Source organism: Lepisma saccharinum, chromosome 2 (genome assembly GCF_977018435.1).
Source record: "Lepisma saccharinum chromosome 2, izLepSacc3.1, whole genome shotgun sequence".
NCBI lineage: Eukaryota > Metazoa > Arthropoda > Insecta > Zygentoma > Lepismatidae > Lepisma > Lepisma saccharinum.
Genome location: NC_139230.1, coordinates 206317050 through 206344950, shown reverse-complemented (window position 1 = coordinate 206344950; position 27901 = coordinate 206317050). Strand labels below are relative to the sequence as shown.

Genomic DNA, 27901 nt, shown 5'->3' with positions numbered 1-27901 from the left:
AGAAAGGATTTCTTCATAAAATTTTGTGTAATTTCTTCGCACAGGGACAAACTTGAAAAATCCATAAAATCTGCTATTTATTTAAATTCTTTGCATGAGATGAAACTGAATCTGCATTCCTTTAAAAAAAAATATATGCTAAAAAAGCAGTTTCACAGGTGTTACTGGATTGAGACAAAGAGAAATAATATCTAGCACTGCAATATAACACTTCTGGACATGTCATCCTCAAGCAATATTCCAGGTTTTTTATTTTTATAAAATCACCTCTTACTTTTACAATTCTTAAATTGTTAATTTGCTTTATTGTACTTCGCTTTTTGCCACTTTTGGCTAATTTGCGAAGATGGGGATGAGCGATGATGATATGAAAGTTTTGAATGGACACTCACAAACATCCATGCCCAGGCCAGGATTCGAACCCAGGACTCCTGGCATCAAAGCATGATGTGCTAACCACTCTGCCATGGTGGCCGGCTCTTACATTGTTATCAATCAGAACATGCATTAATATTTTAAAACTCTTTAATAATCAATATTCTTTTATATAAAAATATATACACATGATAATAATTGTAGAGTATTATGATATTTTTACATAGTAATATATTGGGATATACAAATTTTTCTTTTAAATAATGTAAATACACATAATTATTTGGCTGTTGCAATGGCATTTTAATTAGCTAAAAATGCCTTTGTGATGAGCTTCCCTTTTCCCAGCAAAATTTCTTTCTTAAGAAAACTAGACTGTTTCATGTGAACTTTCTCACTCACTACATTTGATGAATATGTAAAAATGTTGAATATCACGTTTGTAGTCAAGACAAAGCAAGCTGCCATAAGGGCAAAAATATCCTTATTGGTCAATTGTTCCATTTGTCAGGCGATTACAAATCTTAGCACAACTCCTAAAATTATCCCCAAAAGGATTATGCTAATTATTATCCACAGTACTATCATATGTCCTTTGCAACAATGAACAGTTTTCCTACGAGTGAAATCACTGTTGTTATCTTTGCTTGGAAGAGGTGTCGCCGATGTACCAGTCTTTCTTGGGTCCCGTACAGGCAGTGGCTCTGGTAGAGAACTGGTGTCTGCTGGCAGAACAAGAGGCCGTGGACGCATCATCGGCGGCAGCAAATGGGGAGGTATGGGGGATGGAAGACTTGGGGTAGGTGGTTGCGGTGATCGTTCAGGAGATAAAGGAATTGGTAACATAAGCATGGAACCATGCATGGACTTTCTGTCCATTGTCGCAGGGGGAGGAGGGGGTGGTAGAGCTAATAGAGGCTGTGGTGAGAGTGGGGGTAGCGATCCATACAAGGGAGGGGGTGGGGAGTGAATTCGAAGGTCGAAGGAAGACATAGCTCTCCTTGAAGGGATGTGTGGAGGTAGAAGATGTATATTTGGCTGAGGGTGCAAGAGTTCTGGGTATATAATTCCCATGTGATGGACGGGGCATGGCTCACCATCCCAAGTAGGTAGTGCGAGCATAGGCACTGACTGCATAGAACGCATGGTGTTCATAGGTCCTCTCATATTGCAAACTTGCCTAAAAAGAAATTATGCAGAAATTGTTACAAGCATTTTATTTGGCTCACTTACTTACGTAGTGTCCAACACTACATGCTGATCTGTACTACTTACTTATAAGATATACCTAGGACAAAACACAAAAACATTGAACATTCCAAAAGCCTCCTATTTTTAACACACTACAGTTATTATGTCATTCCAAGATTTTTCTTCTTTAACCTTCATGAAGGTCATGTAAGTTGAAAAGACATATGATAAATACAGTGGCATGCTCAAGGGAGGGGGTTTGGTGGGGGATCATAACCCCCTCCCCTTTGACCCAATATTCCTAAAAAAGAAAATTTCAAAGAAAAGAAAGAATGGCAAAATGTGGACGGACTACTAAAAAAAATATACGTCCCCCCCTACCCTTTCAAAAATCCCGAGCGCACCACTAGATAAATGTTATTTTGAAAATGGCTCTGTGCCGGCCTCCATGGCAGAGTGGTTAGCTAAGCATACTATGATGCCAGGGGTCCCATGTTCGAATCCCAACCTGGGCATGGGTGTTTTTTGTGAGTGCCCCTTTGTCAATTTCATCGTATCATCACTCATTCTCATCATTGCAATGAGCCAAAGTAGCAGATTGCTCGATTTGATTTATTTTTCTTTGCTTTTCTGCCACTTTTGGCTACCGCAAAGATGAGGATGAATGGTAATACGATGAGATGGATGAAAGTACAATCATAAAATCACAACACGAGACCCATGGAGGATTTTACTGCCATGGGTTCAGACGACAGAGCCTCACTAGTCTGCAATGTGCAGTCCAGGGTGAACTACGTCATAGATGGGGGGTTGGCATTTGGGTGTCTGCAAAGGGCCACCCCAAAAAGTGGCAGAAAAGAGACAGTAAGTAACAAATTAAAAATCAAATTGAAAGTGCTATTTTGGTTAATTTATGTTACTTTTCTATCTGTGGGGTTAATCACAATGATGAGAACGAATTATAGAGAGATGAAATGGATGAGACAAATACAATGAAACTATCCACACCTTGACCAGGATTTGATTGGACACTAGCAAAGAATTCCCAGGCCAGGATTCGAAACCATGACCGCTGTGCTAACCACTCTTCCACAGAGGTTGGCAACCAGGATTCGACCCTGGGACCTCTGGTATTACAACATGGAGGCCAATGGATTTTATTCTTCTACACAACCTTACTTAGCTAGTCATTGTACACTAATAGGCAGGTATTGATTTGTATGTGCCAAAAAAGGGTTTATAGGTAATCTATATTTAGTTATTTTAATCAAAATATGGAATTAATTGTTGACTTGCAATTTTCATTAAGTGAGTGGCTCATGTTGTTAAATAAATTTCATTAGGCTTACATGACATTAATTGTAATGCAAAATTCAAATAAAAACATGCTTTATTTTCTGGTACCAAAACAATGGATTACCAAACTTTGTTTTAAGTGCTGAAATGTGAGTATCTTTTTTATTGTACCACAAGACAGTAATTATTTATATCTAAAAGATGCACATTTTCTTCAAACAACAGTAAATTGTTATAAAAATCCTTTTATGCCATGTTATGCATCTAGATGTTACTTTATTCTTCTTTGTAGCTGATCAGTGGTGATTTATTCATTCTTACTTTTTGGACTTTTAACTACTGTGTTAATTTTTAAAATACCAACGTTTCGGAGGCTGAATCTGCCACCGTCTCAGGGTAGCGTGTAGTCTGTTAAATCATATGGTGTATATAAATGGTTTCCCTGGAGAATTATTCTCTGTGGCTAAGGCTCCACCCTCGTCTGTCGGTCACAATGACCTCTATGTACATGAAGTTGCCAGCGAGGGTTATCAGTGGCCCAGGCTCCACTTTGTCAGGTGGCCACTTCAAGACCTATTTTTGTATGTAGGTTGCCAGGGAGGATTATGTTGTGGTGGCCCAGGCTCCACCTTGTCAAAGGATTGATGCTGTAGGATATCAACCCCCCCAAAAATGAAAAGAACTGCTTCAGTGTTGCTTATGTGCTACTGTCAGACCCTGAATGGTTGTGGACATACAGTTCTCCCAGTGCATGTGCTACACTGATCCTCGTTTGTATGCTGACTAGCCAAAGCTGGGTTGGTGATGGATCTGTAAACATAGACACCATATGATTTAACAGACTACACACTACCCTGAAGACGGAGGCAAAAACGTTGGTATTTTAAAAATTAACACAGTGGTTGAAAGTCCAAAAAGTAAGAATGTTACTTTATGTTAATGTTAAATAAATGTGTTTGTATTGCACCCTCAAAGCTTTCAGTTTCCACATTAAAAGGAAGTTTGTCACTAAGTATATTAATTTTTGGATTCATATTCAATACCAGAGCTATTCTATTCATTCTGCCAATTTTACTTGCAAATCTCTTCACCCACTTCTTCTAATTTCTGGAAAAGAGTGTCTCTTGCATGCACGTAGGACCTGCAGTCATTAAACTAAAGCAAAATCGAATTAGGTAACTGCAATGGACCATATTAGTGGTGACGTCACAGCAGACAACTGAGCACAATTTGAGTCCAAACAAAGTAGTCTCATGGTTTTAGCCTATTCAAAAGCATTGAATTTTTACACCGGAAGGGGTAGCTTTAAGTATTGTGACAGCAGTTCTGAAACAAAATTATGATGCGTATCTTACATCCATGTAAAGAAGATATTTTGGAGAATATGTCAATATATTATACATTATATACAAGGTAAATAATAACTGGAGTAAGAAAATCATGCATTTTAAAAGAAAATCGAGCCATTCTGTTTCCAAACACAGCCGAAGCTCAACCAAGCCAGACTGAGCTCACCTTTGCCGAAATGAATTCTGGATGGTTTCGGATCAAAACCTGGTAGGACCATTCATTTTACTCTATTTCCTAATTCATTTAAATTCTTTTCATTTTCCTGTGTAAGGTATGTGGAATACATTGACGTATTCTCTGAAATCTCATCTTTATATTGATCTACCACATTTATCACAATTTTGTTTCATAACTGCTGTCACAGTCTTTCGATGCAAAATTCAATGCTAAAACTATGTGACTACTTTGTTTGGATTTAATCTTGCAGTGTGACATCACACTAATATGGTCATTTTATGACACTTTCTATCTGTACTGGTGTCAGATTTTTTTACTGATATGTTATTTGTAAGTATCATGAAAACTACTAATAAATGGCACCTGAATTGAAAAATGTTATCTGGGAAGATGCTTGATTGAGGCTGGGGGGGGGGGGATGCTTCTATAGTTTAACATGGTAATGTGACAACTGGAGGGATGTTTTGCGAAAATGTTGCTAGCTGGAGGGATACCATCCCCATGCATCCTCCCTCATTTTGAGCACTGCTAATAAAGCTTTACATCTTAATATACATGCAAGTAATATATTTTTTATGTTCCAAGTACTTACATGGTGCCATCATACTTGAGTTGTGAATTTGTATCTGTCACAGATTCTGATACACTTGTGTCTGTACTTGGTGATCTTGGACGATGCCGACTTTGACTTCGTCCTTCATATGCTTCTCGTGGCCCAGGATCATCACTAACATATGGGTATTCTTCTGCAATTTCTGGACCTTTAATAAATAAAAATTCTGGTGTGAAATCAAAGAAATAATAGATCAAGAGAGAGGCACTTTTTACACAATGAACTGCCGATAATGTTCATATCATTAAAAAATAATTTGTTGCATTAAAATTTGAAATACTGTAGCACTATAAATAATTTAATTAAAGAAGTTACAGTTATGTAAGGCTAAAACTTGAAATCACAATTTTCTTTAAAAAGTAAGTCGCAAAGAAACTAAACAATATTGATATATTTAAAGGTATGTACAATTTCAAATAATATTTGTGGCTAAAATTCATAGTTTGTACAATTGTCAAAGGTAACTTAGGTCAGCTCAGTTTTGTGTGTTACAATGAGTTATTCAATAATCGTTTGAAGGGGTCAAGGGTAAAACATGGTAACATTTTGGTCATTATTGAGTTTATTAAGCAGAGAGGTTATTACAAGCTATACTGTAGATAAATTGTTTTCGTGCTGTGCTTACCAATTTTAGAAACGTTCAATGTGTGTCATGGCAATTACATGCTAAAATTAAATAATGGCTCTTTTTACTTTATAATTTAATAATGACCAAAATGTCACTTGCCATGTTTTACCCATGAGCCCTTCATTTCTTACATACACCGCCTTCTGTCATCACACATCAAATACATGCACAGACTGTAGCAAACTTGTACTTTCCATAAATTCTTTTTTTAGATACAACCATGTGAGTGCAGCTAAAAATTTGTTCCTTTTTGCTTTGAAAAATGAAATACAGTGGAACTTAGATAACTCGAACTTGAGGGAAAAAAAAAAAAATCAAGGTTCAAGTTATTGAGGACCAAACTCGCAGACTTAGAGTTCTAGAGGTCTAAAGTTTACTGACTCTTCTGAATGTCGGCACACACACTAAGCACATTAACAATGATGGTTACATACATGGCAGGGTGGGGGAGTTCAAATCCCGACACGATTGTTGATCACCTGACATTGTACGTACACACCCTACACTTCGACTTATTGAGGTCCGTGTGACTAAAACTTTGAGTTATAGAGGTGATTAGAATTTAACTTCGATTCAGAGGTTTTTCATAGTCTACCTTCGAGTTATTGAGCTTGAACGGCATCCAATAAACTGTACAAAAATTCGTCTCATCAAGGTTTTATTAGAGTTGTTGAGGTAAAATTAATATTGAATGTTATGGACAATTCAAGGGGATTACAAAACATTCGACTTATCAAGGAATTCTAGATGTTGAGGTTTGAATTATCAAGATTCCACTGTACTTCTATTCAAGTGAATTTGATAGATTTGTCACCTAGCATTGTAAATAGAAAGTAACATTTCAAATGGAAACAAGAGGTTTTCACCAAAAATCCTCTGTACTTTGTTAAAAAATCTAAAACATTTCCAACAATTCTTACCATGGTTAAATCTGTCAGAAAAGCTCTGATGCTGTTGATGGTAATTATGATTTCTGTGCTGCCATGCCATAGGTGTCCTGAGATCATTCATGGCTCGAGACTTCTTATCCATCTTCTATTTCTGCAAGGAAATGATTAAATTATTAAATTAAATTAATTAGAAGGAAATTTTTCTATTTTATGTTGTTTCTTAACATGTATGCAATAGATACAAATTCAGAGACATATATTAATGAAGGTTATTCAATACTCCATTGTTTCACACATATTTTCACATACACTATATAGCAAAAAGTCACCGGACACTCAAGTGAACATGGAGGTAGTGTCATGGTCTGGGTCTGTTTATCCCGGTTTGGGCTCAGGCCATTAGTTTTGGTCAATGGCAACATCAACAGTGGTGTTTATGAGGACAATTTAGACAATAGCATGCTGCCCATACAATGCCCTTGTCCATAAAGCAGGGTGCATTGCATCATGGTTTGAGGACAATCGGGTGGATGTGCATAGCTGGCCTGCTCAAATCCCCGATTTGAACCCTATAGAACATCTTTGGGATGAACTGGAGCATCGGTTGCATGCCAGACCCACTTGATTGAAAACCACCCATGAACTATTCACGAGGTTACAGGACGAATGCAAAAAAATCCACCAGCAATATACCAGAACTTAGTGGAAAGCCTGCTCCGAATAGTAAATGCTGTGATAATAGCGAATTGAGGTCTGACATCTTATTAGTTACCTGGCTGGTGTCTGAAATGAACAGCACTGGGTGTCTGGTAACTTTTGTATGAAATTACCAATTATTTCAAGAATTTCAAAATGAAATCTGAAACTTCCACTATCCAACATTTCACTCAAAATTTATTAACATCTACTATGTTGCACTGGTGCTTGATGTCAAGTTACACAGCACTTTATCTTTCACATATGAATGTTCTAGACAAAGTTACAGAATCCATATGCATAGGTAGTGTCCTCCTCCGTGGCCGTACGATCTAAGGTATTGTGCTTTGGACTCTGACTGCAGGATGGCATGGGTTCAATGTCTGGGTTCTCGACCTGTGTATAGGGCCGGTGGCAACCCACCTATCATGAGGAAATTGGGGACCTACGAGTGAGTAGTGTAACCCGGTCGCAGATATCTCCTATAACGGCTGGGGGTTCAAAATGCAGACCACATGTCACCCCATTACCGGTTGAAGATCTCCACTCTTCTTGGTAGGATTGTGGGAGGGAGACTGGCAGTTGGAAGATTAGGCCAAGGTCTTCGAACTTCAAGGGCTGTCGCACCATGGGTTATTATTATTATATGCATAGATAGTGCAATGGTTATGAAGCATACAGCTAACCTGAACTAGTTCAAAATAGTTTCCACAAGAGAAACTTTTTGTATAATTTTAGGTGTTGTTTATTGTAGTTTACATCTAATAATTTAATTGTTTCTAATCACATCTAATTGTTTATTATTCCCAGGTTTGATACCCGGTGGAGGCACATAGTGGTTCAGATCCCACTTTAAACTGTAGGTACAGTCCCGATTAGCCTTACTGTGCACAAAGTGGACTTAAAACACCAAATCAACCAACCAACCAATTGTTTATTATTGTTCAATATGTGCTGCCCCCATGGCAGAATGGTTAGCACAGCATGCTACAATGCCAGGGGTCCCGGGTTTCAATCCCAGCCTGGACATTCTTTGTGAGTATCCCTTCATCAATTTAATCAAATCATCCGTCATCCTCATCTTCACAATTAGCCAAAAGTGGAAGAAATTCAAAGTAAAACGAACCAAATCAATAAATGGTGTTCAATATATAAAGTTTCTCTTTGCATAAATATATTTTATTCTTTAAACCCCAAAGATTAAAGAATAAAATATCTCTCTTTCTATAAACACAAAGGTATAAATCATAAGAGTGATTATTGGAAAACAAAGTTTGTCTACTCGAATACACTAATGCAATTATTGTCCAACTAGTTGTGTTTAAATGTGGTAAATCCAGAAACTATGGGAGAAATGGTCTCCTCATGTTGTTCATGGAAATATTGATGATATTATGAGGAACTATGCTTCAATTCATAAAAGTTAGAACTTTCAACACAATATTTTCTGCACCCATAATAGTGACCAAGCCATAAGGCAAGCATGGAAGTTAAGACAGCTAATCATATCTGGACCTGCAGTTTAACATGTAACACTGTGCAATGCCCTTCGCTGGGGACCAAACCTGGGATTCCTTGATTATAATTTGTGAATTTGCCTGTGTTACCACTATGCCATGGGGTGACCTTACTAAGGCACCCTACAGTCAACCTCACTTCCCCGTAGTCAGGCACATATCTTGAAATATATTTCATGGAGGGTTTCCAAACAAAGTGTCTCAAAATAATAATAATAACAACAACAATAATGTTTAAAATAATTAAATGTATTCAAATCAAATTAATATATTTTATTACATGGACAGGTTAAAAGACTGTATAAGGATAATGATGTAAGAGAACGTCTTCATTATCTAGCTTAGGTATAGGTAAGGTCGGCAAAAAAAAAAAAAAAAAAAAAAAAAAATCAGCCGTGGCAAGGAAATTAATGTCAAATAGATAAAGAATTGAATATTCTTTGGTACTGTCATTCAAAGTCGTATGATCCCAATATAATCCTTGCCTTCCAATAAGTTCAGCGGAAATAAATATTTACGATTAAACAACAAGTATATTTTCATTATTTAACTGAGGCGTTGCGGATACGAAGGGCGAACTCAACAAACGTACATTGTGAGGGAAATGAGTTTCAAGTTGTCAGGCACAGTTCGAGCTCCACAAAAGCTTATTAACAGTAGATCGGAATGTTTCATGCGTGATTTCCAAAGTTTTTCGTGGAGTTCGCACTGTACTCCCTGTAGTCCTTGCCCGTGGTACACACCGGCAACTACTTCTTGCACGCCAACGAGGTAGTGGTCCCTGAATCCAAAGCCAGGATAATCTGATTAGGCTTGAGTTTAAAACGACGCGCAATCGCGGTTCATTCATCAGTGACCGTTTAGCTTGAGTTTAAAATGGCGCCGGGTAACCACCCTGCAAGAAAATATCGTTCCTCGTGCGTGCATAAATGGCAAGTCACGGTCGCTCGCCCGATTTCGCCGTCAACAGAACGGAACGATTTTCTTCCCACCGTCCGGCCTTATGATTGGGAATATCTGAGAATGTCCTTGGGGAATGATGACATCTTCATTGTTGAGCCTTGGGTAACGTCCTTTCGAAGGCTGCCAGTTGCTGATAGTGGTAGAACTCGAACTTTCTCGAAGATTTAAGGTCAAACGAATGCGATATGTGAAAAGAGGGGTGCGTGACTGTAATTAAAATGTTTATGGGGGAGCTGATGTTCGATTTGTTGATTCATTTCGTTTATTTTACTTCGCTTTTCTGCCACTTTTGACAAATCGCGAAGATGAGGATGAGTGTTGATATGAATGATTTTTTTTAAAAAATTGAATTGTTGCTTTAAATCCACTTTAAGCAGAGAAATGCTAATCGGGACTGGACCTACAGTTTAAGGTGGGATCCGAACCACTATGTGCCTCCACCGGGTATCGAACCCAGGACCCCTTGATTACAAGGTGACGACGTTACCACTACGCCGTCGGGGAGGTCCGAAATTCATGAATGGACACTTAACAAAGAACACCCATGCCCAGGCCGGGTTTCGAACCTGGGACCCCTGGCGTCGTAGCGCGCTGTGCGAAAGATATAGAAAAGGAAACATAAGTGAGAGACAGATAAAGAGGAATGAAGAAACGAGACAACACAATCGCGCACGCAGGGAGTGAAAGATAAGCGAAAGAGAAAAGGAAATGGAGGAACCAGAACGAGAGAGAGAAAATGAAAGTATAGAGAGTAAAGAGAGAGACAGAGAAGATAAAGAAATAATGATTCTAGAGAGACAGAGGGAGAAAGAAAATAGGAAAGCGAGAGAGGAAGAAAAGAAATTTCGAAGATAAACAGGAACGAACAGAGAGAGAGAAAGAAAGGCAGGCAGAAAAAGAGAGAGAGAAGGAAGATCAGAAGATCTATAGAGAGAAAGAATAAAAAGGGAGGGAAAACATAGAAGAAGAAATGGTTAAGAAGAGAGGAAGTAAACACGAACCAATAACGATACAAGGAAAGAAAGATGTAGAGGAGTTACGAATAAAAGGGAGGGAGTAAGGAGAAATAGCCCATTTTCTTTATTTCAAGAGGGTGAACCCTCCCTGCGGATGCTAATAAGTTTTTATGGTGAACACAACAACAAAAGTTGAAGAATATCGGAACCTTTCTTCCCAGAAAGAAAAACCCCACTGGGTATTACTATTATATTTTTATGTGAGTGTGTAATTTAGCCACCTTGGTCTGTGGGTAGTACTGTAAAATTAAACTTCCATTGTTATTAATAAAATAATAATGAACAGACGGGGAAAAAATTATGTAAAGCTAACTGAGTGTGGTGCTCTTCACATCACCCCCAGTACTGCAGATGCTAACTTAAATCTAAATCTCTCTTGAATTATGGAAATCATCCGATAAAGTAATAACAGTAAATGTCAATAATATCTACACAGAGTAGCCTATATACTCATTCACATATAATTTGCGTATTTTTCATACTTATGGTATACTATAACTCCATTAAGCCTTGTTTCCATGATTATGAAAAACTAAATATGCTGACCAAGGCAGTAATTTATTTTATTAAAAAACATAAACTAACGTAACGTTTCAACCTTCTAGCAAGGTCTTCTTCAGACTTTTGTACTTGATACAGAGTCTGAAGAAGACCTTGCTAGAAGGTTGAAACGTTACGTTAGTTTATGTTTTTTAATAAAATAAATTACTGCCTTGGTCAGCATATTTAGTTTTTCATTATGGTATACTGGCAATAATTATGCCAGAAAAAATGAGTGGGTGGGCAGAGGGGTGTGTGGGAATATTTTCTGGGACAATCACATTCGATATCGCCAAAAACAGGGGGGCTTGTCCAGAATTTTTCATCTGGGGATGTAAGAGGCAAAATTACCATACATTGGGCGGGCCTTTGTTAAAAATTTTAGGGTGTGTTGGGGGCGTGTGGATAAGTCAATAGCCAAATATAACATTAAAAAACGTGTTTTGACTAAAGTTCAGTGGTTGATTTAATGGGATAACCGCCATTGGGGTGGAGAGAGGCCGCGGAAAGTGACAAGAAGTGTAGAAACTGTAATGTTCCTCGTTATAGATTCTGAAGTAGCATTCGTCTGGAAGAGAGCCGACCTCCGTGACGGAGTGGTTAGTACATGGCGCTACGACGTGGGGGGGGGGGGGTGCCGGGTTCGAATCCCGTCCTGAGCATGGGTGTTCTTTGTGAGTGTTCCTTCATCAATTTCATCATATCATCACTTCTCCTCATCTTCGCGATTAGCCAAAAGTGGCAGAAAAGTAAGATTAACCAAATCAATCAATCAAGCCTGGAAGAGACTGAAAGATGCCACGGAAAAAGCTCAGCTATGATGGATTGACATCAAGAAACTCGTCTTTGCACGTAAGTTTTATGCAACCTAGAATTTTCATATGGTTTGAAACGAGCAACAACATATTTGGAGTTGCTGAACCCCCTCTTAAAATGTGTCTGTAGTCTCCAAACTATAAACAAGGGATAGAAGGATTGGTTTGATTTATTTTACGTCATTTAGCTGAGACTTTTGGCTAATCGCGAAGATAATCGTGAGGATATTGTGATACGATGGAAGAGATGAAAGGACATTCACAAACACAAATGGACAGCACATAATGCAAGTCCCACAGAGAATTTTCCTGGCTGCAGGACCAGGCGCCAGAGCTTCATTAGTCTGCAAACTGCAGTCCCCCCCTCCACCGGCTAACGACGCTCACATTCATATTCTTGTTGGAGACTTATCTAAAAGGATTTTATCCATAATTTTCCATCTTGGGGGGTGGGGTTGTAAGTTCGCATATATTGGAGTGTAAATTTAGAGTCAAAATAACCTTGAATTAGGACTTTCTGAATAATTTTAAGGGGTGTTAATAAAATTTTAGGGGTGTGTGGATAAAACAACAGAACCGTTCTTCGTAATTTGCCAAAAGTGGCAGATATACGACATAAAATAACTTCATTCATTCTTTCATTCATGCCAAATAAAGCATGACAAGAAGGCGAACTAAAATTTCTATTATTACAAATTGCTTCATAGATGGCAGCACAATCGCGATCTACTTCATGTACATTTTACTTAAGTGATTTTCGAGAGATTTGTCTAATATTTTTCATTTCTGATGCACTATAATATTTTGAGTAAAATAAAGCTTTATAAAGACTGCACTTTTAACACAATTTTAATAATTGCATACATTAGTTTCGTGTTCCGGAACAGATTGCTATATTTTCTCCTTCAAATTGTTCTTTGATTTTGTGAATGGTGATAATAAAAATAGCTTTCTATCGCTCAATGTTAAGTGCAGCAAATGTACAATAAATATATTTAAAATTATTTCACAACACATCATCATTTAAATTAAAAAATAAACGAGCATGAAAGCTTAGAAATGACACACCAACAAAATATGTATTTTAGAATAAAAGAGTGGCTGCAACGGTCAAAATTCTTTTGCTGGCTATGGACAAATCCCGGACAGTGGACATACGGTATTTTCTTCGTGATTGAGCATCTTTCGAGCGGTCAGACAGGGTCAAGGGCAGCGAGCATTCTTCCTCAAGTTTAAAACGTTACCAACAATTTGTCACTGGCAGGTCTGAGGAGAAGGTAATGGAACCGTATCTGAGCCTGACGCAAGCTTTTTCGGTCCATGATGTAGCCTTCAGTACTGAACAGCTTCTCTAACATCTGAGAAAGAGACATTGTAAAATTTTACTTGCTTTCTGTTTTAAATGTGTTATAGAGTCGCTGAAGAGGACATGTTAAATTTATATTAAGTCCAGGGAAAGAGGAAGACATACAGAATAATAATTGGAGGAGACTTCTGACTTATGCAGAATTTGTTTAAATCCCACTTTATACTCAGATAGGCTAATCGGGTCTGGACCTATAGTTTAAATTGGAATCCGAACAATCTAAATGTGCCTCCACCGGGGATTGGACCCCGGAACCCCTTGATTACAAGGCGACAGCGGTAGCGATACCCATTGCGGAGACCTTTGTACGTACTTATGTAGTAGTACTCCTTCACAACCATTAGTTTTCACTAATAGCATGTACAAAAAAGTACTTTTGACCAATCTTCTTCAAGCAGTTAAATGGCATGGGCATAACTTGGGGTGGCAAAATCGAACTTGGGACTTAACTTTGGGGGAGCAGAATCAAAATTGGGACTTAAGTTTGGGGAGCAGAATCAAACTAGGGAGTTAATTTGGGGGGGGGGGGGGCAGAATCAAACTCCGGACTTTGCCCCACCAAGTTACGCCTGTGTTTGATTGGATTTGTTATTTAGCGTCGCATTTCTTCTGATTTTGGTTAATCGCGACGTCGAGTGATGATATGATGAAGGGGCACTCATAAAGAACACCCATGCCCAGGTCGGGATTCAAATCCGGGTCCCCCGGCGTCGTAGCGCTGTGCTAATCACTCCGTCACCAGTGTCGGCGTACCCTATCTACAACAACAACAAAAGGTATCCATCGAGCCAAAATGAAAGCAAGGCGATTTCTACAACCACCACACACTCTGCACTGGTTCGTTACAACATATCTAACAGTACACTTTCCCATGCAATACCGTTAAAGAATTCAGCGTCTCCAGAAAACCAACGGTAGGCTGTCCGCGGTGAGATGGTATCTGATCACATTGGCTGCGTGCAGAAGCACCCTCGACTATGAATATTGCACTCCGGATTCTCAAATGGCGCCGACGATTGTGATTTACAAAATGCCGTTAGTCAGGGTTGTGTGTTTTTCCACAGTATCTGTCAATCCATTGAAAAGTGCCTCGAAGTTGACATGCACTTCCTCTTTCCTCTCTTGCTGTTTCGTGCGGCACTTAAACTTTCAAAACATTTTTGCAGTCTTCCTTTTGGTATTGCGCCACGTCATATACACGTATACGTACATAAATGCATAAATATGTTAATTGCAATTCACGATTACCTCTTTGCATTACTTATCGTGGCGAATTCCCAAAGGGAACATGCCGGCGCGGGAAACAAAAATGAAAGAAACCGCCATTTCTTTCATGTCAAAATTTGAATGGTGATGAGCCGGCCCTCGTGGGGAGTGGTTAGCACATCGCGCTACGACGCCAGGGGTCCTGGGTTCTAATCCCGGCCTGGGCTTGGATGTTTGTGAGTGTCCATTCATCAATTTCATCACATCATCACTCATCCCCATCTTCGCAAATTAGCCAGACGTGGCACAAAAAGCGAAGTAAAAAAACAAAAACAATTCAATCAATCAATTGAATGGAGATGGGTGAACCGAAAATCGTAAACACACAGGACCGATACAACACGAGCTCCACACGAGGATTATACTGGCTGTGGGTCCAGGCGCCAGAGCCTCACTAGTCTGCAAAATGCAGTCCAGGGTGTACTACGTGGAAAAGAGGTTGACATTTCGGTGTCTTCGGAAAGGCACCCCTTACACCCTATATTGGCTTTATTATTTAAAGTTATTTATTATCTACTACTGTAACGAGTACTGACATTAACGACAGCACGATCTTTTGCTTGCAAACATGATGGTTTGATTGATTTATTTTATTTATTTTACTTCGCATATCGCGAAGATGAGGATGAGTGATGATATGATGAAATGCCCAGGCCGGGATTCGAAACCGGGACCCCTGGCCTCGTAGCGCTGTGCTAACCACTCTGTCGCGTAGGTCGGCACAAACATGATGGCAAATATGCACGTTTCCTTCGAATTTTTTGATGCACGAACTTACAATACCTGCTGTTAGAGTTGGCAGTTTCGTTAAAATTTCTGCGGCTAGGCAATTTATATTCAGTTGTATTCCCATTTTGGTTATTTTGTTGACCTTTTCTAGCTTTATCGAGACGATGACAAAGTTTAATGTTTGTCAAAGTTTGCTTCGAGTCCATTTTATGCTCAGATAGGCTAATCGAGACTGGGACCCGAACCACTAATGTGCCTCCACCAGGAATTGAGCCCAAGACCTCCTGATTACAAGGCGTCAACGTTGCCACCACGCCAATGGGGAAGCGAATCAAGGTGTCGAAGACAATATGTTTCCAAATGTTATTTTCGATAACTGAATCTTCATATTACCAGACAATGGTGCTACCAACACTAGCATCAATTTATCTTACTCTTTCTAGACAAATGTTATTGATGGACTAAAACTTTACAAATGTGAAAAGGAGACAAGACAGAATTGAGGCAAGGTCAGGACATTTTGTTTTGTTTCTATACCGGTGTTAGTCTCGTGTAAATAAAATAGGACAATACATTTGATTTGATTTCTGTTATTTGCGTCGCTTTTTTACCACTTTTGGCTAATCGCGTATGAGTGACACAAGAACATCCATGCCCACGCCGGGATTCGAACCAGGGAGCTCTGGCGTTGTAGCGCGCTGGGCTAACCACTCCGCCACGGAGGTCGGTAACAGTACAATACAATTGAAAACTCAGCGATAATTACTAATCTAGGATTCGAACAGCGAACTTCCGAATGTACACCAGTCGGCTACCAGTCAAGGTCAGGAAACTGATTACAATCAGTTTCTTAGATTCGGTGAATACATTGACGAATAAGAAATCATTATATTTGAAATGTAGGACATCCTCAAAACTCGAGGCTTGTCTCGGCACTGTCTCATGTAGTAATAGGAAAACACTTGCGTTCTATATTCATTGTTCACACTTTCGAAACTTTTCCTTGAAGAGAACGTAAACTATATAATTCGGAGTCAGAGATGGCCTTCTAATAATTTCACTTCGGAAAGAGTTTCTCGTAACAGTTCTTAACGAACCACTAATTGTCGTTTGCATAATGTCATGTCATAAGAGTGGAAAGAAAGCAAGTAAAAACAAAGGACATTCAATTACGGGAATAAACATTTAAGTCTGTTTACATTTTTCCTCAAGAACTGAAGCTCTCGTGACGGTCACCGTGACATATCAAGCTTTGCATTTTGACCTTTCACGTATTTAACGCAGATCTCTGTATCATTTATTATATACTCGTATAACATGACTACGAAGCTGACATAATTAAAAAAAAAACACACACACACCACAAAACGACAAATACACATATAGGGAATGCCTCCCAAAATATGAACCATGCCTGTAACTATTGATTCTAATATGATATTACAATGCATTTTGGTTGATTTGGTTTATTTTACTTTGCATTTCTGCCATTTTTGGCTAATCATGAAGCTAAGGATGAGTGATGATACGACGAAACTGATGAAGGGACACTTCCAAAGAACACCCATGCCCAAACCGAGATTCGAACCCGGGACCCTTGGCGTCGGCGCTGTGATAACCACTCCGTTACGGAGGCCGCCACAATGCATTTTTAAAAGTTTGATTCTCGTTTCTGTCAAAAATATCATAAAACTATCCTCTGTAAGGTTACATAATAACTTTTCAAATAAGACAAAATTTCGATGGCCCTTTTCGAATTTCAAAGGTTTTCTTTACTTTTTAAATTGATGTATAACACGTCACAATTCAATATACAAGTTAGAGCTTGTAGAAAATTGCGTGTTAGAGTTAGCGTTACCACGACACATCCAGTCATGACAATTGATTTCACGAAGGACATTATACAATAATACAATGTATAATGAGGATATTTCTGTACGCTACATAATGCATACATACGGATTGCCTGTTATTTAACCTTCAAAATTTCGAAGCACGCTTCTGAAAATTGACGAAGTGTAGATACACCACTTTGTGTCTTGGAAGACGAATCAAACGAAACCCGACCAGTAATTTCTTCTATGATAGCCCATACTCTATAAATTCAAATGTCAACATTGCACAATTTACAATCTTTTCTCTGTTGTTTACCAGGTGTTGTAGTGTTCCAGATAATTGCTAGTTTTCTCAGAAACATAGATTACCAAACCACAATATAAACCATTTCCATGTTCACGATGTGTTGGCTTCGACAATTTATTGTTGTGTTCAATTACAATTTCTGAGCTGTAACGAGTTGCATCACGGCTTTCGCTGACTTTCATTACTCTCAGTCTCACGAATTGAAAGCCTTTCCTCGTTACTTGATGTGCATTAAATGTCTAATATACCATATCCGCTACATTACATGTTCGGCTTAAAGGTTTGGACTACTTAAAACATAACCGTGGTATTTGTTTATGGTTTATGATAATTAAACCGTCTTCTTCTCATGAAGAAACAATTTTCCAGACAATAGCATACCCAGAAATTACATTACGAAACAATACACCATCTCCATATGCTTTCTAGTACTTCAAGTGTGAACATAAGTTTTGCAACTGAGCATCTGAGGCAAGGGGTATACTTTAATGTGTCTAGAAATCTATTCAGACGCAGAATAATACATTAACCTGCATGTGGTAATTTTACAGCCAAAATTAAGTCTCGCACCAAAGCTTTTATAATTTCATATTTAATATCATCTTCGCGATTATTAGCCAGAAGTAGCAGAAAAGCTACTCTAAACAACAGAAATCAAAATCAAACAATAGAATGTATGGTGTAATAAGTATGTTCATGTATTATTATTCCCACATATTATTAGTATAATCAAATCAAGAAAACTTAGGTGGACAGGCCATGCGGCAAGAATGGGAGAGGAAAGAAGAGTTTACAGGATTCTTGTTGGGAAACCTGATGGTAAGAGACCAGTAGGAAGGCCAAGACGAAGATGGAGGGATAACGTTGAGATGGATCTAAAGAAAATCGGTAAGAATAGAAAAGATTGGATTGACCTTACCCAGGATAGTGACAGATGGAAGGCCTGTGTTGCGGCAGCCATAAACCTTCGGGTTCTAGAGTGTTAGGTTTTTTTTATTGTGGCTCTCACTTATCTTAAGTTTATCGTCATTTGCTCTCGGGGTTTTCGGCTTTCTTACCTCCATGGTTTTCGGCCTGTGTATAGGAACGATGGCAACCCACCATCGTGAGGATATTGGGGAGTTACGAGTGAGTAGCGCAACCCGGTCTCGAATATCTTCTATAACGACTGAGTGTTCGATCTGCTGGCCCCACGTCACCCCATTACCGGTTGAAGATCTACACACCTCTAGGTATGATTGTGGAGGGAGGCTGGCAGTAGGGACGGAAGATAGGACACGGCCCTTCGGGGGCTGTCACGGCATGGGTTATTATTATTATCGTACAACTAAAGCTGGTTATTTTAAGTTAAAGATACAAAGTTACTCTATAGGCACAAAAATGCCAGTATTGAAATGGATAGATTGACTTATCGGAAACTCAATTGATATTGATTATTCATTCTCCTAGACAAAAGGGTCGACAGAGATACTTTATAATGGAAAAAGGTGGGGTTATAATGGATGACGTGCGAATTTGATTCGAGTCAAGCATATGCAAAGATAGGCTAACTGGGAATATACTAGAATTTAAAGTGTGATAAGAATTCATGAAATGTACCCTATCCAGACTTCTTGACTATACTGTCATAGGAGAATCACCAGGAATAGATGAATTATCAGGAGATAAAATGCGAGTAATCAGCCATGCCTCATGCGTTATTCAAACACAGATCTAGCTTTGTGGGGTGTTACATATAACCATTTAACCAAGGTGGCTCAACCAAACTATTTACGCTAATTTTTATCCCATGTTTTTTAAGAGCAGGTAGTCCAAAATAGTTTTTCTTGTATGTGTTATTTCAAATGTATTTGGTTTAAATCGTTATATGCCAAATGCTTTGAAGCATTTTCACAAACGCCTATTCACAAAATATAAATGAATTGGCAAAATTAAAGTTGCATAATGATTATTCTATAAATGAACTACATCGTATGATACAAATTCATGACATTAAACAAGTTGTTCAGTTTTATCAGGACTGTTTCTTCATCTTCCATATTAGCTACACACATAACTGCAAGATAGGTTGCAGGGAGCTCTATCATGAAAAGAACACAGACGGCATATCCTCACGTCCAAATTATCTCGTGTGTAATAATGGTCACCGTGCATTTGGTACGCATCATGCGTGTGTAGCAGCTTTCCTGTGAGAACATGAGTTCATTCAAATCACGTAGCAGTTGTGCCACTTGAGAATGTACGGAAAATTCAAATTTTCTGCTTCACGACAACTCTTGACATGAACAGCAACAATGATGACTTAACACAATTTATTGGCAGGCGGTCTAGTTACTGTGTAGTTTACCTGTGTCAGCCATGCATAGATACTGGAGATTCAAATGCAGTGGTGTACTTTATTTGAGGCCACCTCGGTGGCCGAACGTGTAGAATGGCCAACTCTCGATCTTACCATCGAAAGTACCGGGACCGAGCTCCGGCCTGGGCGTAAGTGTGCTTGGTGTCTATTCATCAATTTCATCTAATCATCATTCATCCTGAACTTCACAATTAGAATGCAATGGCAGAAAAGAAACGCAAAGAAGATAAATTAAAACTCATTCTTTCCCTCCCCCCCCTCTCTCTCTCTCTCTCTCTCACACACACACACACACACACACATACATATACGAGTATATATATATCAAAGCAAGAACCGGCAGAGTATGTATGAGAGATTGGAAGATAAAGAAGGCACAGAGAGAAGAAAGAGAAGCGAGAGAAAAATAAATAGATAAACCAGAGGGAAGATGGGAAGAAAAGAATGAGATAAGAGTGAGAAAATGAAAAGAGAAATTTAAAAGAAAATTGGCAGGAAGGAAAGAGCAAAGACCAATGGAGAGAAAAAATATAGAAAAAACGACAGAGAATGGGAGGGAAAACATAGAAAAACAAAAGATCAAGAAGAGAGGAAGTAAACACGAATAAATAGGAACTAAAACTGAGAAAAGGTCGAAAGGTAGGAGGACAAGTAGACACGTTTTCCTATTTCAAGTTGAAGAACACCGGAACATTTCTTCTTAGAAAGAAGAAGTACTGTATATAGTATGTAATCTATATTCTCGTTGACCTGCGTGGCGGAGTGGTTAGCACAACGCGCTACGATGCCAGGGGTCGCGTACTTGAACGAATCCCGGCCTGACTATGGGTGTTCTTTGTGAGTGTCCCTCCATCAATTTCATCATATCATCACTCATCTTAGCGATTAGCCAAAAGTGGCAGAAAAGCGAAGTAAAATAAACCAAACCAATCAATAAATCATGTATTCTCAAGTCTTTTTAGAAAAAAATATAAGTAATACCAGAAGTTCCATATGGAAAAAATATAGATTATATGGGGCGATAATTTGTAAAAACTACTATAAATATTAAAATATGCCTACTTGCAGATTGAGAATGTGTAGGATCGTACATCTAAACCCTCTCTGTGCCCACATGGCATAGGAAAATGAACAGGGGCTAGTTTTAGCTTTTCTTTTACCTACTTGTAACTTTCAACTGTTCATGAAAGTATTAGAACTTATATGAAGATTTAGTGTAGCAAATAGATAAATCAAACCTGACCAAAATGGCTTTTTCATTGTGTTTATTTAAGCGTAGTACTTTTCGTATTGCAAATCAATGCTGTAGGTGATTACAAACTTCTGCAAAATGCAATTTTATTTACTTTTCCATTCCTCATCCATTGAGCCGCCGAGTGGTCGACTTTCGATCTCGCCATCGAAGTTTCAGGGTTCGAGTCCCGGTCTTGGAATGGATGTTCTTTCATCTAATCACTCATCCCATCGTCGCAATCAGCCAAAACTGTCAGAAAAGCGACGCTAAATAAATTAGCAAAAAATACAAAATGCAAATCGTGTCACACATTAATTGTAAATGTTTGCTTTGGGGTTTTAAGTCCACTTTGTGCACAGTAAGGCTAATCGGGACTGAACCTACAGTTTAAAGTGGGATCCGAGCCACTATGTGCCTCCTCCGGGTATCGAACCCGGGACCGCTTGATTACAAGGCAACGACGCTACCACTGCGCCATCGGTGAGGCCCAATTGTAAATATGATTATGTAACTAAGGATATGGTGTAAATAGAACTCCTGATAGAGACGGGATCTTTGCGTCCAGTAACCTTTCAATGGATGTTTAATGTCATTATTTTAATTAACGCTGAGCTAATTGACAAAATTTTGTAGCATAAAATTTCGCGTACTGAAGGCATCGTGACGTCATACGCAGTGAGTTCAAGGGCATTATTAAATGCACGGTATACGAGTAAGAAGACCTGTAATTTGTTCTGGTGCCTGCACGTTATTTATAGTTAAGTAATATCTAAATTAGGTGAACATTATCACGGTAATAAAGCCATTTTCAACTCGCCTAAAGCAAAGAATGATAACTCACTTTTGCTGATGAATTAAGCAATTCAGTGAATGTTTAAACTGTCAATCTATATATCAAGTGTTTGTAGCCGAAGTTTGAGTTATTTATTTATTTATTCTTTGCACTTCTGCGGAGGATTAAACCTCCAAGGCGTAGGCTGCGTTTCGTTGATACAATTCGACTTATATGCGAATATAAACTCAATTGAATCTTAATGCTTAATGTAAGACCGAACCCAGGCGGACTCGAAGCCATGCCGTCCCGAAGAAATTGAACGTAATGGATACACCACAGCCAATTTGGGTACAAAACAATTATTTAATTGGAGCTAAATCCCCTGCTCTCTCCAACATTCGCAAAGGTCTGTATATCCTGTTGATTTGACCGGAAAAGGAAGAGACGGGAGCCATTCTTTCCAATCCTGACAATCTATGAAGGCAATCTTTGTTTTTCAAATACATTTCACTTTTAATTGCAAATTCCAATTATGCTCGGCCTCGCAGAAAATTAAACTGCTGATTCACACGAATGGACAACATAGTAGCCAAGTCTATACAAGTGTGGAAAAATAAAATCATAAGATAAAGGATCATAGTTGTCTACTTGAGATTATCAATTGAACAATATTTACTCAACACCATTACTGTACTGATGTTCAAATTGACTTGCAAACTACAAAATCATTTTCCCAGAGAATGAAATTTCATGACCTTTAAATTTGTAAAGATATTGATGATGAACATGGGCGTCGGGAGAGAGGGTCGAACCTGTCCGTCAACCCCTCCACTCCTGGAAATAGACTTAATTTATTTACAGTTACCCAAAAGGTAGAAAGTATGTTACTTTCATTGTTAATAACATAAATAAAGTTCAGTTAGTTAGTTTTCGAACAGAATAACCAATACTAGATCGAAAAAAATCCAGTGTAAAATACAGAAACCAGGTTATGTTTTCCATATTGTAGCTTGATTGATTGATTGATTGATTTGTTGTTTTAAGTCCACTTTATGCACAGTAAGGCTAATCGGGACTGGACCTACAGTTTAAAGTGGGATCCGAACCACTTGTGCCTCCACCGGGTATCGAACCCGGGACCCCTTGATTACAAGGCGACGACGTCCATATTGTAGCATTTAATCCAAAGAATAAATGGTTGTGCAGTTTTCAAGATTCAAATAATTGGAGTTTTATGTGAGAGGTCAAAATCATAAAATTTATGACTAGAATTTCCGCCTTAACTTTTGCAAAATTTTTCTGAACGAGGTATGCAAAAGTTAATAACACAAAAGAAGAACCATGCATTACATTAACTTACGAAATGTAAAAAATAATGAAAAACGCTTAGTTGTGCTGGATATTTACTCATCTGGTGGGTCGAGTAGAAATTCTCCCTAATGATATAACAACAACAATAATAATAATTTGAACACAAAGCGGTTTATTTTTATTAGATTATATTACTTATTACTGTATAACCATGAAATAATAATTGTTGATATTATTTCTACTATTGAAGCTTTATCAATGGCTTGACCCCCCCCCCCCTACAAAACGTCTTGCGACGCCCATGATGAACGTTTTAAAGTCACTGTGGATCTTATCCTAACCTTTCTGCTGTGGACCTCGTGGAGATACTGCAAGGGCAATGACTGAATCTCACGAGAGCGGATCCTTTACGTTTGTTGAAGTATAAAAGAAAGTAGATGAACCTTCTAGGCATGTTTCAGGCTTTATTACTAGAGGATGTCTAATTGCTCAGCAACGCCCAAAAGGTTGCAGATCTTCCGACTGTGTCGACGTGGAATGCTTCAAGGTAAGCACGGTGTCGGGGAAGATTATGTAACAGCTTCGTCTTGCGAAATCGTGATTTTTCCAGGAGATTATATCTCCAGAAACTTAAAAACTCTGTAAAATGTTTCCTATGATGACAAATTCCAGTTTCCCAGGCATTTTTTGTAATCTGCCTTTCTTTCCTTCATGATGGAAACAGGAAGATTAACATTCCTATTCAGCAGTTAAGATCTTGTAGCATCTTACATCTAATTGATATTATTTGGTATCTAAACACTGAATAAAACAACTGCAAAGTTAGTATAACAAAGGGAAACCTCCTCTGATATCTCTTCTTCGCAGGGGAGAGGTTTTTTTTTATAAAACAACAAAATATGAGAAATTGGTTTTGACTTCAAATATACTTTGCAAAGGATAATATCGAAAACACACTCTCTCCTTCAAAGGATCATTAACAGACCAATAGAAACATATGCACAATAAAAGTAAAACAAGATTGCAAGACAAATATAAGTATTAAATCTAATTGATTTATGTTAATAGAAAGCAAAAACTAAATCAAAACTATTTCATTTCAACTATTACATAATAAAACTAGTATTTCAACAATATTGTAATTTATTTATATCTTTAATCAGTTAGTAAAGGAATTAGTTTGCTACTTTATAAATAACTGATAGACCTATATAACATAACCCCACAGCTCTACAGCACCTTGACGGGCCTTGGCTTACCTACCGACTGCTGGTCTCCCTCCCACACTGTTCCTCCGTCACCTGTTATAGCGTGGAGGTCTCAGACCAGTATTGGGGTGACGGGTGATCAGCCCGACGAACCCCCAGCCGTTGTTGTAGGTCTTCTCGACCGGGTTACGCTCACTCACTCGGAGCTTCCCAATTTGCTCACGATGGTGGGTTGCCACCGGCCCTATACGTAGGCCGAATAAATTCCGACCAGAGCCGGATTCGAACCTACGCCGTCCCGCAGCGAACGATCTCAAGACGAGTGAACGCCTTAACCCGCTCGACTACGGAGGAGGACGATAGACCTATATATAAGAATAAAATATTTATTACTTTATAGTATTTTTAAGTATTTAGTAATTTATTTTAGATTTAATAATATCATAAATACAGGTATGCCAAATAATAATTATATATATTTATTTTGCGTGCGCGTGTGTATAGATTAAGATCTTTCTCCCTTAACAGTCTTCAATGATTTTGCACCCTGCTTCCTCGTGCAACTTGGAGTGCCTCCCCGATGGCGTAATGGTAATGTCGGCGACTTGTAATCAAGAAGTAAAAGAAACATTTACATGTGATTCTCAAAAATATAAAATCATCATATTGTAATTTGTCCTCCTCCGTGGCCGTGCGGTCTAAGGCACTGTGCTTTGGACTCAGACTGCGGGATGGCATGGGTTCGAGTCCGCCTGGGTTTTCGGCCTGTGTATAGGACCTGTTGCCACCTACCATCGTGAAGGAAAATAGGGAGCTACGAGTGAGTAGCGTAACCCGGTCTCGGAAATCTCCTATAACGGTTGGGGGTTCGACGTGCTGATCCCACGTCACCCCATTACCGGTTGAAGATCTCCACACCTCTAGGTAGGATTGTGGGAGGGAGACTGGCAGTCGGGAGATCGGACTAGGCCCTTCAAGGGCTGTCGAGTCAAGGGTTTATTGTTATTATTATTATTATTATTATTATTATATTACATATTGTAACTTAATTCAATGACATTTGAAACGAGTCCGTTAAAATACAATACGTATTTAAAGATTGATTCATTGATTTGGTGTTTTAAGTCCACTTTATGCACAGTAACGTATTTAAAGAAACAATGCAAGAGAATATAAACACTTCTGTAATGAAATGATTTAAAGGAAGTGGTTAGATACGCAATGTATAAGGAATATATCAAGATAACGATAAAAACTCATAATGTCGTATCTTTATACGTATATTGTGTGCATGTTTCACATTACATACTATTAGAAAATTGATTGTTGATTGATTTTGTTTATTTTACTTCGCATTTCCGCGACTTTTAGCTAATCGCGAAGAGGGTGAATGATGATACCATAAAATTGATGAAGGGACACTCACAAAGAACACCCATGCTCAGGCTGGGATTCGAACTTCAGACCTCTGGAGTTGTAGCGCGCTGGAAGCCGGCATACTATTAGAGAAAACACATTTTGCTTCCTGATTGCTTCACACTATAATTGCCTAAATATTCAATTAATATTAGATACATTTTAAGAAATACTTAATTCTTTTCATATTACGTAACAGGTTTGTATTATTTTGTGCCACACCTTTGTGATGGTGCCTGCTCCTCCTGTCAAGACCTATGAGAAGCAAGATAAATGTTGACGTCATCGAACCGTGTCCTCCTTCTTTTGGCTAAGTGACGGTTTCCACAACGTCCTTGCTTTTTTCAACGTTTCTTGCTTCCCTTCTTCTCATGGAATGTCGTGGAACCATGAACATGCCTCCCTTAAAGCGTTTATACCCTTTGCATATTTGTTCTTGCTCTTCGCCTCTTCTTGGTAGCCCAGAGAACGATTCTTCTATGCATCTTGCATACTACAAATCCACTTCATTCGTGTGACGAACGTATGTAATAATTTTGCTCCCATTTAGCAATTCATTTTTGTGGTATTTAAACAAATCTTTAATCTTTAAAATACATATCTAATACTTTGCACTTTCTTTAATTCGAATTACCGGGACGGCATGGGTTCGAGTCCGCCTGGGTTTTCGGCCTGTGTATAGGACCGGTGGCAACCCACCATCGTGAGGAAAATAGGGAGCTACGAGTGAGTAGCGTAACCCGGTCTCGGAAATCTCCTATAACGGCTATGGGTTCGACGTGCTGACCCCACGTCACCCCATTACCGGTTGAAGATCTCCACACCTCTAGGTAGGATTGTGGGAGGGAGACTGGCAATCGGGAGATCGGCCTAGGCCCTTCAAGGGCTGTCGAGCCACGGGTTATTATTATTTATTATTATAATTCGAATTACTCGGTAATTCGAAAAGAAGTTTATTGCCCTTAAACCATCTTTAATGATGTGATGTTTTTTCTATATTCAACAGTTTTTCGTGTCCCCTTGGAGTTCGAATTATAAAGATTCCACTGTATTAATTTAATATTGAGAAAAATGTATTGTGAGATAATGAGTAAACAGAATCTGTTTTCTCTAATAGTATGTGATGTGAATCATACATACAATATGTTATATACGTATTGACGTTACATACAATTAAGTTTTTTACTGTTATTTAGATATATTCTTAATATTTCTAGTATATCTAACCACTTCCTATAAACCATTTCATTAATAGTTTTATAATGTGTTTGCAGTGTCTTTCGTTGTTTATTTAGTACTGTATTATATTTTGTACTATATAATGTCGAAACATTATTCCAGCTTCATTAATGTACTATTAGCACATTGATTAGTCTATGTCAATTGACATATACGTGTAATTTTGGTTTCTTTGAAATGACTGTGTCAAATGATGCATTTTAGTGCATCATACGGAACAGCAACTTATAAAAGTATCCTTTGATGCACTTCTATGTGTTTTTTGATGCACAAAAAATACATCACTACCAGTTTATGCACTTTGATGTGTTAATAGAGTAAAAAAGAAAAGAACTAGGCATCGTTGTGTCGATTGACAAATTTTGGTTATGCGAGGAGATTTACCTTTAATTTCTATTGACTTACCTATTTGATTTTGCAAGTCTAGAAAAATAATACAGATTCTTTCAATTTTCTATTTCTCTCATAGACAAGATTAGTCAATCAACTATTGAGACGCAAATTTATACTTAGATCATTCGCATCAAATGTTTGTTATTGCTTCATTGTTGTTTTTGCAAATACTTTGCTAAATGTTTTAGGATGGAAACTAGATTACATTAGTAGGCTATAGTTTGCAATTCTGTTTTGTCTCTGTAATATTAACCCCCGTTTGTGTTTAGGTTTCCTCACAACAATTTCCAACAATAACTTATCAATTTATGACTTACCTTTCGGTTAGTGTCAATCTTGCTCAAATTACTTGGTCCTCTGCTAAACAATTTGACATTATAAAATACATACGCCGTA

At 38.3% G+C, this 27901-nt stretch overlaps 1 protein-coding gene across 1 annotated transcript in view; it reads right to left on the bottom strand.

The window, feature by feature from the left end:
* Positions 1–543: 543 nt before the first annotated feature.
* Positions 544–27901, bottom strand: part of LOC145981081 (uncharacterized) — a 70369-nt gene continuing 43011 nt past the window's right edge. Inside the window, exons 2-4 of the mRNA XM_083114213.1 lie at positions 6551–6671; positions 4982–5150; positions 544–1555 (exon numbers count right to left, since the gene is read on the bottom strand). Of these exons, the coding sequence (XP_082970339.1) occupies positions 883–1555; positions 4982–5150; positions 6551–6662 (954 nt within the window). The 5' untranslated portion in view covers positions 6663–6671 and the 3' untranslated portion in view covers positions 544–882. The remainder of the gene's footprint in view (positions 1556–4981; positions 5151–6550; positions 6672–27901) is intronic.